Consider the following 16,036-nt stretch of genomic DNA (forward strand, 5'->3'; position numbering starts at 1 on the left):
TTATCAAACAGCATATCCACCAGTCACAGATGATTCAAACTGGTCCTTAAAAGCTAATGGAGCAGTCTTTACTCAGTTCTTGTCAAACAGAACAAACAGGCCACAGATGATTGGAATCTCCCAGGAGAAACTGGTTGGTTGCAGCTAGGGGTGCAGACCCTGAACTGGGACATGGCTGCTATAGCGCAGACCTCTGCCAAGGTTGGACAAGTTTTATTTGGAGTCATGATTCATGCCTGATTCACTGAGGAATCTTAACTACATGTCAATAACATTGAACAAAGGTTATATTTGCATATATCGGTTGTTGGCAAACTAACCAAAGGCAATGGAAACCTTGCCTACCCTGATGGAGGTAAAAAAATAAAATAAAATACCAGAATGAATAATGTAAATTTTTTATGGCTTCTTACTTGCAAGTTTAAGTTGTTTCAAGTGGAACGCAGCCTCAGAATAGCAATAAATCAAGCTCAGCGGTCATATTTCCTTCGAGCAGGGCTTTGATGGATCAGTCGTAGACCGCGTTGCGCCAACTGCTCGGGGAGCCCGGCAGAGAGGTGAGAGAAGTGGCGAGGAATGCGGTGAATCCGGGGGACATCATTTTCCCTCTCCCTGTCAGAAGGCACACCACGCTGCGCAGTCAAACGGCCGAGCAAAAAGTTCAACACCAGTGCGAGTCAGTGTTATTCTTCCCTCCTTCACCTCCACCCCCCGCACGGTGCCCCTTTACGGCCGTGCCACGCGGCGCTGCGTCCCCCTGCTGTCATTCTTCACTTCACAGGGTCACGTCGTGGAAAGGCACTTCTCCTGCGAGATGCAGAGAAAACACACTAACGGCAACTAGCACTTAATTCTGCCAGCTATTGAGGTGGAGGGGAGGAGTCCAGGTCAGGAGGGGGGATTCCTGACAGGAAGGCAAGTCTCGAATCAGATGAGCGAACCATTAAAGGGGACATATAAGAATAGTTTTAATAATAGCTTGTGTACAATGTACCATGACTCAAGAGTTTGATTTCTTCTGTGACCAAGCTTGTAAGGCGCTTATCTCTTCTGACTATACGCTAGCCTTGACTGCGACATCCTAGCTACGCTAGGTGGTCATTGAAACAAGGTTTGCACTCTGTATTGGCCCAGCAGTAGATGTGGGGATGGTGTGCAGGGACTCATTTACCTGAGACCAGGCATGGGCTGGTATCAGATTCTGACAATATGATGACCATGAGCAACAATATTGCAGTATCAATTTCAGCTCTAAAATATATTATTTTGAAAAGTTTGGGTAGATACCTTTTTTTCAATTAAAAGAGCTCTCTGTAGGTACATTAGTAAAGGCAAAAAGAAAATAAAAGGTTTTCAAAATAAAATCCAAATCTAGTACTTCAGTAAATTCAGAAAATGAGTAACTGATTAAAAAAAAAAAAAAAAAAAAAAACTGCTTATCTGCGCTTTAAGAAATAACGTCAGCATGGAGTTAAACTGATGTTAGCCATGCTGCCTCGATAGCGAGTCTAGTGTTTATTTCAGCAATTATAGGCATGGTAACTCTTGTAGCTGTTTCCAAATGTTCATTTCAAGACAGCGGTATATTAATATATTGCCGTTTGAATTTGATGGGTGTCGGTTTCATAAATGTGATTCCATATTGGAAGTATTGCCTCCTATAGCAGGCACTCTTCATAAGCATATTTTGTATATCCTTCTCCTACCAAGCCGTGGTACCAAAAAAGCTTGTCACAGGCATGTTATTAAGACACTTGGAAATTGTTTTGATTAGAAAAAATGCATGTGTCCTTTGCCATTTTCTCAATAGACTACCTTGTTGATTTGTTTAGTTTTTTTGTACGGTCAATAAAGACGTTGACCTTAAAAAAATAAAATTACTTTGGATCCCCTTTGTTTTTATGACACGTGGTGTGAACGGTCGGTCATGTACGCTTAAACGTGTTTCAGTTGACTGACTTTCCTCCAGCAAGCCCCCGTCAAGTGGTGTTTTCTTACTTGGTGGGTCGTCTGCGCTGAAGACCTTGGAATCTTTTCTTATGTCCCTCCCCTGCTGGTCCGCCAGCCGCCCTGCTGATAAAAAACGTGTTCAGGAGCCTACAGATAAGATCGGGCGCAAAGGCTCGTTAACGTCTCGGACGTGATTGATTGTTAAAAAAGGAGAGTTCAGTCTTGTCATTCCCCTGGTCCAGGGCCTCAAAAGTTGTCGCACCCTCGACGGCTATTACGTATTTTAGTGAGCGTTGGAGATTGTCCCTTTGAGCGGGTTTTGGACCAAACACGAGGAAACAATTACCTCGAAAACAAATGTTTCACCCTTGAACTTTGCCTCACACCTTTCGTCACTACTTTATTGGGACATTTACAGTTTAGTTTTTAGAAATACAGTATTCCCTCGACACAGCGCGCTTCACGTTTTGCGGCTGCAGTGCTTCGTGGGTTTTTCCAAAATATTCATTAAAAAAAAAAAAAAATACAGCCATATTGGCAGCCATATTGCAGAAAGACGCGTTGTTTCATGTTGATGCGCGCGAGAGAAGGTTTCCCTGCATGCCCAACAAAGAGATGAGTTGACTCAGAGGCTTTGTACATGCCTGTACATGCCTGTACTGTACGGGCACTCATACAAGGCGCGTGAATGGTTCCCGGCGTGACATCGACCAATGAGAGCACAAGTGGATTTATCCCGTGAGCGGATTGGCTGCGCATCATCGCAGCCTCACCCAGCATCTTTCCTTGTTGTGTCTCGCCAGTCTCGTCCACGCTGTTGTGTTCGCAATAACTTTTTGTTTACGCGATAATCTTTTTGAGGAGTTAAGCAAGCCCTTACAGTGCCGCCGAAGCACTGTGCCCCTGCGAAAGCTTCCTCCGCGGCGCCCAAGATGAAGATGATGATGATGACCATCAGCGAAAAAGTGAAACTTTTAGATTTGATCAAAGAGGGCAGAACTACTTCATCTTAAATTTGTAACAGGGTAAAGTTGTATTTTAAATGCACGCTGACAATTTCTGTCATTTTGGGTGGGGTTATCCCATCACCGGGAATGGATGGCTAACAAATCAAATGTCTAAGATTTGTCCGAGGTTTGTTTTAAAAGCATGGAAGCCTAAAAGAAGTTAATAATTATGAGTCACCTTGCCACTCAGGAAAAATGCTCTTTTTCTTCGAGGGAACACTGTAGCTAGTATGAAAGTTGTCCAAATAAAATTTCTGTGGACCTCAACCCAGTGTTGCGTTTTATAATTGTTAGGCTGGAATTAAATCTTTATATTTGCCACTGGAAATGAAAGCTACGAAATATGCTAAATCTTATGTCTGTGAGCCAAGGCCTCTTATAATTTTTGGGAAAAAAAATCGTTTGTGTCGTTAGCTATGAATAGTAAAGTCAGTTCATTATCACTTCATGTATTCGTAATATCATAAAGGTACGGTTTGTTACATACCTTAGTTTTAAGATCACAATTTGGTTTGCACTAGTAAGCCAATAAGGCACATACAGTAAGGGAATAAAATGCAATGCATAAAAATGCTTATCTTTCGGGTGAACAGCATATATAAAATGAAAAGCAAAAAAACTGCAAACTACTAGCAGTAAATTCTCCAATAAACTAAAAATTCTCAAATAAACAAAATAAAATTATACAAATTATGTATGCAATAATACAATAATAAAATGTTAATATATTTTAAATATCTATTTATTCCTTGGTCCTTCGTTCCTTCTTCACTTCCATCCTTCATTCTTTTCTGCTTCCTCACTTCTTCCTCTTATTACAGTTTTCTTCCTTCCTTCCTTGCTTATTACCTTAATTTTTTCCTTCAGTCATTCCCTTTTTCTTCCTTGCTTCCTTCCTTCCTTCATCCTTCTTTTGTACCTTAATTTTTTCCTTCGTTCATTCCCTTTTCCTTCCTTCTTTGCCTCCTTCCTTCCTTCATGCCTCTCATTTCTTTCGTGAATTTAATTTTGTATATACCTATTTTTGGCCCACCTTGTACAATATATGCGAGATTTTGTTGGTATAATGCAATTAGTCATATGAACTTCTGTGTTTTGTCTTTGCTGTTTTGGGGTTTTATATGCCATGTGATGACATATGTCATGTAAACAAAATTGGGCTCCCCCTTCGCCTTGCAAATAAACAAGTACTTGTGATTATGAGCGATGCCACCAACCATTACAAATGACTTATTTGTTGTTTTGGGAAAGCTGAGATGTTTTTTTTTTTTTTTCGTTTTTCATTTTATTTTTTTCTAGCCTGATTTTAAAAGCGGCTCTCGCTCTGGAGGTCTGCTTTTTCTCATCCCTGGTGGCGTTATATTTGGATGCTGATGATGGATAATCAGCTGTAATGACGGAAGTGCATGGCATGTGTGCTTAGACTCAATGCCGTGGCTGTGGAACACACAACAAGCCGAGCCCCATTCAGTTTTTGACCTAGCTTCCTCCTTGAGCTACGATGCAACGTCGGTCAAATTTCCCTCCATCTTCCAATCAGGATCAAGGGGGCAGCTCACGCTCTCAGCCCTATCATCTGTCGGCAGGTCGGGTTAAAGGTGAGAGTTCACAAATGGCTGCTTGTATCCTCTCATCAGGGGCGCTGGTGGTCATACTCTACCCCCGCCAAAGCCCCCTCCTATTGGGGCCATAAAAGCTGCGACACTGCTGGATGGCCCAAAATCCAATATTCCATCAGCAAGCTCTCTCTCCTCAAATCGGGGTCATCGCTTTTTTTAATTCCACCAAAAGAATAGCCACCTTGTAGCCAGTAATAACGCCGTTAGTCTTGTGTCCACCAAATGCCGATGGCGTTCGTCAAAGCTAATTTCCGACCAGGAATGGACGGGCTAGTGAGCGGCCGCTTTATTGTGCTTTTTTTCCTGCTTGCTTACATTCAGGTATTAGATGGTTGGATCAGTTGGATTCACTTCGCCGGTATTCAATTCTGGCTCAAATTTGGGTCTAGATGACTTTGGTTTGAAAATTCCTCACTCCTGATGCTGTATGGTCACAGTCTCATTTTTATAAATATAATGATATATAATATAATACATTTGTTAATCCATATCCGATAACGTTTTTTTCTAGGTGTTGAAGCGATTAGTCGACTAGTCCATGTGTAAACTTCACTACTCTGCATCAACGTTCAAAACTTGAAATCGACTAATCGCGAAACACATATTTGTCATCTCGTCTTCCAGTCGGCTAATTTGATGAGGACTTCCGACTCACCTTTCGACTGCAGTCGCTGAACTATAACACTATGGCGCAGCATTGTGACAGTATTTATACATTGCGCGGGTCCAAGGGTACGAAAATAAGATTGGTGGAGCATGCTGAAAAAAAAAAAAAATCAATGACGTCATGGATTAATTGACTTCAAATCGACTTTCATCATTTCATAGTCGACTACAAAAATGATTTGTTTACATTGCCTGAACATTTTCAATTTGGGTGTAAATGTAACATTTCAGTGGTGGTTTTCTGAATTGGAAAGAGACTATATTCAAGCTTCTCATTATGCTCCATGTCTCTGAGACTAGCAGCAAGCAGTACACGATCCTTAAAATCATAGAGGAGTGATTGAAATGTCCACGCATGTAGATCATCTATTTAATACATAGGTCTATAAAACAGGGGCATTACCTATGCTGCTTATTTATTTTTGAAATTCCTAATAATAATAATAATAATACATTTTATTTAAAAAAAAATATCTAACCACATGATAACACATTTTTTCAGCTCTCAAGTGGAAAATTCTGAACAAAATGCCAACTCACAAAAAATGTACTTGGTTGTGTAATTCAACACTCGATGGGTGAGCACGCATTCCAGAGACACCATTTATATACAAGGTATTAAAAAGTCACTTATCCATAGTATGTTCACTTTGAGGACACAAATCTCTGTTTGGGTGTTAACAGAAGGCAAAAAGGTATAGAAACATACTGTGGAATGTATGTTATAAATTGTGATCGACTTGAATGCATTTTCCTGAACTGGACCGGTTTAACTTTGCTCTGTTTTTGCTGTGGTTTTGAATGACCAAGGGTGTTTTTTATTAAATTGGGCGTTTTGTTTAGGATAGACGCACGCGTGTGAACATCATCCATCACCATATTCCGATGATGGAATTACTTCACTTGGCGTGGTGTAAATCCAGCCTTAGTGTTGTACCAAAACGACTGCAGAGTATTTACAAGAAATCGCGTAAGGAAATGTAACATTTGCTCCTCCAGAGATTCTATTTATGGCCGACTTCCTGTGGTGTTTATTTGAAATCCGCCTTGCGGACTGAGGGAGAGAGAGAGAACCCAGCTCGGTCTGGTCTGGAATACCCCCACGGCCACAGGCAAACTAACACTCATGTTTAATGTCCTTCAACTTCTACTTCCAAACTTCCAGCCCTAAAGGCTTCTTTTCTCGCTTGGGCTGCAGAATAGAGCTGAGCCAGCCTCCCTAGTGTGTCTCTTATTCCCTGTTGTGCCCTCTTTGTTTGGAACGTATGGTAAATACGGTCAATGCCAATAGGATCTTTCAGGACAAAAAGCAGTTATGAGTTTGAGGTTAAGTGTGGTGGTGTTGTGTGCAAGAGTGACTGTGCGCAGGCCGTTTTCAGCCGGATTGATTGGCACTGATGGCTTTGGCTTTAATGCTTTCCTCAAAAATCATCGCGTATACGAAAGGCGTTGGGGTTTATACGAGGAATTCTTGTAAATTGATCCTTCCTTCCGCCCCTGTCGCGTTGAGATCTTCGTCCCCGCGGGCTTCCTAAGTTTACTGAAGGGTCGCTCAGTCCGCATAAACACACAGTTTCCTCTGTCAGCCCACAACATGATGACAGCAAAGTTCTAAAAAGAAAGAAGTTGATGCTGGAATACATTTTTTCACTCCCAATCTTTCATATGCTAGTTGCCTTCTAAAGCCTTATTTCCACAAGTGACAAAATGTCCTTGATCGGCTGAAGAGAAATTTAATGTTCCAGTAATTGTGTGATTTATTTATTTCCAATATTTTTAGTTTGTATTTTATATATGATATTTATTGTTTGTTTGTTTTGAAAATTCAGCCCCCAAAGCCAGTTTCACTCAGCCACATGAATTTTGGTAGGTAGGTATATCATGAGTAGACCCAGAAAAAAAGCTTATGAACTCGCACCTGAAAAGACAGGAAGTCCCCAATTTTGGTTTGAATCTGCCATTTTTGGGTAATTGTAGCCATTTTCAGGGTCCCCAAAGTTGGACTTGTCCTATAAATTTTGTCTTATTAGTACAAACTTTGATACAAGACGGATGGGTGATGCTACATTGTGAAATATTTGAGTTTTTGCCATTGCGCGCTGGTTACCGTGGCAGTAGACGATGACTTGCCATAGAACAAGAAACTAATAATTCAACTCCACAAGATCAGAGCTTGACCAAATGCCTTGTGTGTGATGAAGAAAGATAAAAAAAAAGAGAAAATGTTCTGAACTCCTGTTTCCATGCCTCATTCTTATTGAACAGGAGTTGACAACTCAACTGAGATGAACTTTAGAAACGAGTCTATACTGTGAACAGAATGACCTTAAAAGTCCAATAAAATGACCTGTCAAAACATGGCTCATTTGTATTCAGTGATGTGGAATATGTACTGTAGCTGCATTGAGGGGCATGTCGTGTTTTTCTTAAGGAGTAGTTTAGTCGTTAAGTCTTTCACATGAGGTTTTTCATGCATACTTCTTCAACTCCCGGGAGAGGAAGTGAGGGAAAAGGGGAGGGGGAAAAAAAGCCAGCCGAGGTTCAGACAGGCCCCCGTAACATTGTTGCTTTATTATTCTTTTGACGCTTGCGTCGAAAGGTGTTGAAACGTTGGAACAGAACATGAGAGTCACGCCGACCACAGCGTCCCCCCTTTCCTCGTCGTCCCCCGTTGGCGGGTCTCTGCGGTCGGGTTGTTTGGACTGACACCTCCAAAGCAAAACGCTGGTCAAAGAGAGGAGGAAATTTGTATATTTTTGAATGATAAATGCACTTTGAGCCTGGCTTTTTCACTCCTGACCATTAATTCTCACGCCTGTGCTGATCAAAGCAGTCCCCTACTTCTATACCCATCGCAGCAGGAACGTTCATCCCATGAATGTTATAGCATGTTACCATTTCCATCTCCTCGAATATTTGAACTTTTAATCAGTGGTTAATTTTGGCATACACCCTTTTATTTATTTATTTATTTATTATTATTATTTTTTTTTAACCATCCAAATGAATAATGTTTGGGTGTTTTTTTTTTTTTTTTTTTTTTTTTTTTTTACTGTGCTTGCAGGAATGGCAGAACTCCATCCAGAAAAACGCTGGTCTGGCCTTTATTGAGCTGGTCAACGAAGGCAGGTAAGCAACAGCCACTTTTCAATGTCATCTCCCGTTGGTTACAGTATTTGAGTAACTAATGTACAATTTGTACTGCAAATAAGTATCAATTTCACTACTGGAGTCGTTCATAAGAACAGTAAAATTTCGAACACAATCCTTTACGTAATGCTAGTGGACCTTGTAGTTGTTATTTACGCAACAATTTCCCCCTCAAAACTATTTGACATAGAAATAATCTCCTCCAGGGTCAAAATGTTGCACTCATACAATCGTTAACTGTACAGGAAATCCTGAAGGTTTTACCACTTTTATCAGTCCTACAAGTTGGTGGTGTATACACGGAAATACAAGGCGACATACACTATACATGGTTTATACACATGAATATGTGGATACGCAATTTATACACAGAAGTACATAGAGATAAATGGTTTACACTTTTGAAATAGAACACTTAATTTATACAGTGGCGCCTTGAGGTAAGCGTTTAATTCATTCCATGACCACGCTGGTAACTCAAATCATCTTTCCCCATTAAATGGAAATGCCAATTATCCTTTCCAGCCTCCGTCCTAAAAAAATATGAAGACAAATAGCACTGTATTGTTTTACTTTATCGAAACATAGACGACTAACATAATTAAATAGGATGTAAAGAATTGAACAGTTTGTGCATCATGATTTAGTGGTTCAATTCATTGTGCTACTCCTCCTGGGATGTCTGCCTTTGCCACCGGTAGGAAGTATAGTGCAGTCATACAGACAAACGAAGTCACCACTATTCTCAGAGGATTCACTAAGCTGCTGTGATACGTTTTTTTTTTCGCAGAGCAGTGAGTACACTGTTAAAAAGTTGATTTCTTCACTAAGGATATAAACTAGAATTATTTGTGAGTAGAAATGTGTTGTGTGTGCACGCATCACAGTGGTTATTGATAACAGTGTCAGGGCCAGAGAGGCTACCTAGGCCTCAGCGCCTCCGCTCCCCTGCTGCCCTGCGCTGAAACAGCAGGCTTGGGTTACAGTCAGACCCCCGCCCGCCTCCCTTAAACCCCAATGCAGTCCCTCCTCTCTGGCCCTTCGTCTGTTATTGTTCCACTTTGCACACCGCTGACCTTTCGGGGCCATGCAGTGAGTTTTTTTTTTTCTTTTCTTGCTCATAACATGCGTGTTTGATTAGCAGAGATAAGCACCAATAGAGATGGACACTCTCCGCCCCTCCTGTCAGATGCATATCATTAACAAATCAATTAGCACCTGCACCCCGGGATGCCTGTGTCTCACTCTCAAGTGCAAATTAGATTTTCTGCCCATTTTGCGTGCTTATTTTCCGCACCATTTTATGGTTATTACACGGCTCTGTCCAGTTCGCGACTTATAAGAAGCAGACAGGATAACAGAGTGGTGATATTCTAATTATGCAAATGTTCCTCTTCCTTCAGGCTGCTGAGTCACACCATGAAGGACCACCTGGTCCGCGTGGCAAACGAAGCCGAGTTCATCCTCAGCCGGCAGAGGGCTGAAGACATCCACAAACATGCAGATTTCGAGGTAAGATGCTGCGCTGGAGATCACGAAATACATGGGAATACATAGAGGTACATGCTTTACACATGGAGCTACATGGAGATACATTATACACCAAAAAACATGGCATATGGATAGAGAGATGTGGTTTAATACCCTCAAATAGATGGAGATACTGTACAGGATTTATAAAAGGATATACATGGAAGATGCATGGAGATATCTTATTTATACATGGAGATACACATTTTATATATGGTTATAGGTTACGTGGTTCACACATGAAGATATGGTTTCTAAGTGGGGATACATGGTTAATACTATAGTTCTGCAATATGGATAACATTTTACATCCCATCCATCCATCCATTTTCTGAGCCGCTTATCCTCACAAGGGTCGCGGGCCTGCTGGAGCCTATCCCAGCTATCATCGGGCAGGAGGCGGGGTACACCCTGAACTGGTTGCCAGCCAATTGCAGGGCACATACAAACAAACAACCATTCACACTCACATTCTCACCTACGGGGAATTTAGAGTGTCCAATTAATGCATGTTTTGGATATGTGGGAGGAAACCGGAGTGCCCGGAGAAAACCGGAGAACATGCAAACTCAAACACAGGCGGGGTCGGGATTGAACCCCGCTCCTCAGAACTGTGAGGCCGACGCTCTAACCAGTCGTCCACCGTGCTGCCATTTTTACATCCCGATATAGGTAATTTTAAATCCTGCTAATATATGTCTTGATATAGTTTTCCTTAAAATACAGAAATTAATGGCCGTTTTCTGTGATTTTGTTTCCATCCATCCATTTTCTGAGCCACTTATCCTCACAAGGGTCGTGGGAGTGCTGGAGCCAATCCCAGCTATCATCGGCCAGGAAGCGGGGTACACCCTGAACTGGTTGCCAGCCAATCGCAGGGCACTCACATTCACACCTAGGGGAAATTTAGAGACTTCAATTAACCTACCATGCATGTTTCTGGGATGTGGGAGGAAATCGGTGCCCTGGGAGAACATGCAAACTCCACACAGACGGGGCCGGGATTGAACCCCAGTCCTCAGAACTGTGAGGCAGACGCACTAACCAGTCGTCGTGCCGTGCCGTGATTTTGTTACCATTTATTTATAAACTACATATTTTGTATAGACCACACAAATAAATTAGTAAAAGAAAAAAATAAAATAAAACAAATATCCAGTGGCCAAATAAATACCATTCAAAATATCTGGTAGTGTAACCACTTTTTAAGGAATGCAATAAAGTCCAAGAATTCAAATAAATACAACATTCCTTCAAGTAACATTCATGTATGCCTACCATTTATTCAGAAGCGCATGAAAGAAAATTACAGGATTCACTCAGTAGCGGAACTGTAAATCTAACAATGTAAGAGAGAGAAGATTATATTGTACGATAGACGTTATATCGTATCTACAACATACAGTATATCAGAATCAGAAACATCTTTATTTGCCACGTATGTCCAAAAACACACAAGGAATTTATCTCCGGTAGTTGGAGCCGCTCTAGTACGACAACAGACAGTCAATTGACAGAGAACACTTTGGAGACAGAAAGACATTGACAAAAAAAAACAGTCACTGAGCAGTAAAGGGTTGCTAGTTATCTGGTAATGGTGGTACTTTTTTTTTTTTTTTTTTTTTTTTTTTTTTGGGCAATTCTGCAAAAAGATGCAGAGTCCTCTAGCACTTGGAGTAGTTCGAATGACTAATATTGCAATAGTCTGGTGCAATGAGCATTGTGCAAAGGGCGCCGAGACTTCAAGAAGTGTATGCAGTTTAAAGTGACGAGTAGTGCGATAATCGGGGACAATGTTGGTTGTGCAAATGTTGCAGATACTCCTCAATCAGTGTGCAAATGGAGCAGATGCTACTCTGGCATGAGTGGCCAGTATATGCAAATAGTGCAGCATGGCGAGACAACTACAGTGAGTGCACGAGTAATGTATAATTGGCCCCACAGAAATGTGACAACGAACTCAAGTCAAAAAATTACCAGCATGTTGTAATGGAATTGTAGGTTAGGTGTTTAAGAAGTTGATCGCAAGAGGGAAGAAGCTGTTGGAATGTCTGCTAGTTCTAGTTTGCATTGATCGGTAGCGCCTACCTGAAGGAAGGACCTGGAAGAGCTAGTGACCGATGTACGGAGGGTCCGAGAGGATTTTGCACGCCCTTGTCTTAGTTCTGGCAGCGTGCAAGCCCTCAATGGTGGGTAGGGTACCGACAATCCTTTCAGCAGTTTTGATTGTCCGTTGCAGTCGGAGTTTGTCCTTTTTTGCAGCAGTACCAAACCAGACTGTGATGGAAGAAGACAGGACTATCGTTATTGCACAGCTCTAGTTAATACCTAGAAATACATACATTACATACATTTCTAATTAGCAACACATGCTTTTAACATGTAAATATATGTAGCTATATTAGCTATATAGCTATATATATTTATACACGGAAATACATGTATATATATATTTATACACGGAAATACATGTAAATAAATGGTTTACTCATCACCACTGTCTAGGTAAGAACAGTATTGTTACAAATCATGTCGGAATTCAAGATGGTCATCATTTCCGTTTCATAGGCTTGAGGTCACAGTTTATTTTTTAAATTGTTGACAAAGCAACTATTTTTTTCTTGGCTTGGAGTAAAATGAAACTCTTGATGCGAGTTCATGAGAGGAACCCATGACTGCAACGTCCAGTCACGGAGTCAGGCCTGTCGTGTTGAAAGAACCACTTTATAGCTTTTTGCCATACAAGAAAAACCCAAGCCATGAAAAACAAGAACAATTTAGCATCTCTGAGGAGCTGACTCAACGACTTCAGAAGTTGCCCGTTGAGTCAGGACTGTCCCTAACAAGCTTGCGGTACACTGGACACCATGCTCAGCACGTTGCTAAGCAAACATTGTGCTAATGTAGCATAACCGCCACACCCCTTCTGTTAAGCACAAACGTCGCCATTCACTGGGAACTCTTTCCTGACCTGTGGGCACCCTCGGTTGTGTCCTCCACCCTTCTTCAATCCCCACCCTCTGCTTTCTAGATCTGCTTGCAATCATTTCCTATCCTGCATAGATCCTGTCCATTATACTCCCGCTGTTGGTGTATTTTGACAGGAGTATATTGTCCTCCCCTTCCTCGGGATCTGGCCCGGCATTAAAAGCTGCCGACAGACCCGAGAGGTTCTAGCCTGAAGGGTTGACGTTGTGTCTGCACCTCCACTCCTAAGCTGCAGGCCTCAGCACAATCCCCTATTTTAATGTAAAATTTGAATGTTATTTAAACGTTCACAGTCACTTTCTCATACTTTCTTGTTTTATACTTTTTTTTAATGCTCTTACTGGCACTCTTTTAAATCACTCTTAATGACCTGAAGTCCAGTTTTAGTCCACGTGTACAGATATCAAATGCATATCTTCGTGAGTTGAAAGCAAAAAAAACACCCTGTGTCGAGGTTTCCATAAGCTGTATTTTTAGTGCCGTAAAAAAGTTTGGAGTGTGAATGAATGGGTACAGCACTTAGAAAAAAAATTTTCCCCTCAATTAGACGCCGCACACCAATTAGTCACTGGGTGCACATAGGACTTTCTCCTCGTTAGGCTATCCCTGCTCACTTGTGGTAAGAGAAGAGGAATATACCCTGGACTGGTCGCCAGCCAATCGCCCGGAATTTATAGACAAACATACATTCACACTCAGATTCACACCTGTGGACTGCGTAGTCTGCTTTTCGCATGGAGATATGAGATACCTGGTTTACAGATGGAGATACATGATTTATACACAGAAATACATGACATGTGTTTTTTTATACACAAATACCTGGATTAACATGATGGAAAAAAAAGCATTGTTCATACACCTGGGAATATATGAATATACTATGTACATGGTTGATACATGGCGGTATATGGTTTACATGAAAATTCATCATTTATACTCATACAGTAAATTCATGGTTTATACACGCGTACATACTGTATATGTAGATACATGGTTTATACCAGAAATACATACAAACACAGGGTGTCTGGAAAGTCGCTGTCAACGTATATTTTGATTAGCAGATATTTCAATAGAGAATACAGGAGTTACATTAAATTGTATTGAAATATGTCTGTTAAAAAATACAAGTGCGCAGTGAGTTTCGGAAAATGCCAGGAAATACCTACACATTTATACATTGACACGCATGTTTTAGAAGTCGTTAAAAAGTTCATTGCTTTTTAAGTTTATTCATGGAGATACGTTTATTGACAAACTTATTTATTATACACGGTGGCCGACTGGTTAGTGTCAGCCTCACAGTTCTGAGGACCTGGGTTCAATCCCCGGTCCTGCCTGTGTGGAGTTTGCATGTTCTCCCCGTGCCTGCGTGGGTTTTCTCCGGGCACTCCGGTTTCCTCCCACATCCCAAGAACATGCATTACTTGGAGACTCAAAATTGCCCGTAGGTGTGAATGTGAGTGCGAATGGTTGTTTGTTTGTATGTGCCCTGCGATTGGCTGGCAACCAGTTCGGGGTGTACCCCGCCTCCTGCCCGATGACAGCTGGGATAGGCTCCAGCACGCTCGCGACCCTCGTGAGGAGAAGCGGCTCAGAAAATGGATGGATGGATGTTTATACAGCCAACATGATAAACAATGACGGTTGCATTTTAGAGTGTATCCATTGGTTCTTGTACAAAACTACTGTTGTCCAGTGTCCACAAGGGTTAGTTATGTTTTTCAATGAAGCGGCACTATCAGCTGCATGCACTGGTCGGATATAAATGACAAGTAATAGAAAGCTGTAACTTCTCTTTAATTGACAGTGTCTGTTGTTCATCGCCAAAACTCTCTTTTCACAATTGAATTCCCCCCTCCCTCCTAAATGTGGCTTGCTCCTCAGTGACCCCCAAGGGAAGGTGAGAGCCCTGATAGGTCCTGCTCTGATATTGCTCTATTGATTTTTGCTTCGGTGCAAGCTCTGTTGCAGCCTGATGGAGCCCACACTGTCATTTTGTGCTGCCACAATAAAAATAACAGGCCAATGAAACATGCCCCCCCCACCCTCTTGCACCAGTGGTGGTGTTTTGAAATGTTTTTCCAACATCAGACTCACTTTTGTTTTATTGTTATTGTTTATCCAGAGAAAGAACAAAATTAATAAATTGATGGACTGATAGCAATCATTCTCAAGTTATGTTGGCAATTATGAATACTGTAAATTGTACCCAAATTTTGAACGGAATCTGAACTTTTTCCATGTAAACTTGGATAAAACCTCTATAAAAGGGTTACAGTGTTAGGATTTTTTGCTTTTTAAATACTTTAGAGACCTACCTACCTACTTGTCTCTACGTCTCAGTTTGCTGTACAGTGGTACCTTGAGATACCAGTGTAATTTGTTCCCTGACCATGCACCTAACTACAAAACTATCTAAAATCATCTTTCCCCATTGAAATGAATGAAACTGCAATTAATCCGAACGCTCCACCACATTTTTTTTAACTTTCTTCATTTGAACTATAGCACTCTATACTTGTAATAGTGTATCTTTTTTTTTTTTTTTTAAATAAAAAACATACAGTAATGACGTAATTTTTGGTTCACTTCAGTGGACATTGTTCTGCTCCTTTGGGTGTTGCTGCCTTGGTCACTTGTGGGCACTATAATACAGACAAAGATATATGCCTGTGAGTATTGTTATATTATCTGTCTACATGTGTTGCTCTTCAGTTTGTGTTTAAATATCTGTCGCTTTAAAGGGTTGTAACACTGTCACATAGACGCTATTCCGTAAAGGTTGAATCAATAGTAATTGTTGTCCTTGAAGGAATGTCCTTTCTTCTTGAGATTTGTAACTAGGTCTCAGTGTGAATAAATTTGAAAACACTCCCCTTGAGTTTCCTAGGTACAACACATGCGCATCTTTCCTGAGATGATGACACGGTAATCCCAGTTCTTGCGCGACTGTGCGCTAACACTGACAATGACAGAAATGGTGGATCACAGTGTTCTTAACCTTGTTTCCTTTTTACTTGCTTTGCATACCCCGTCATTTTTGTATGTTTACATTTAAAATTGTCTTGATAATCCGAAATATGCCAACGGCAGTATATCACAATGTGAACCACTAAACTC

The 16,036-nt window shown here is 41.1% G+C and overlaps 1 protein-coding gene across 1 annotated transcript in view; it reads left to right on the forward strand.

The window, feature by feature from the left end:
- The window catches only part of lrba (LPS-responsive vesicle trafficking, beach and anchor containing), a 272,786-nt gene that overhangs the window by 101,280 nt on the left and 155,470 nt on the right, over positions 1–16,036 (forward strand). The window contains 2 exon segments of the mRNA XM_061678832.1: positions 8,307–8,371; positions 9,796–9,904. Coding sequence (XP_061534816.1) covers positions 8,307–8,371; positions 9,796–9,904 — 174 coding nt within the window.

The sequence above is a fragment of the Phycodurus eques genome, chromosome 6 (genome assembly GCF_024500275.1).
Source record: "Phycodurus eques isolate BA_2022a chromosome 6, UOR_Pequ_1.1, whole genome shotgun sequence".
Lineage (NCBI taxonomy): Eukaryota > Metazoa > Chordata > Actinopteri > Syngnathiformes > Syngnathidae > Phycodurus > Phycodurus eques.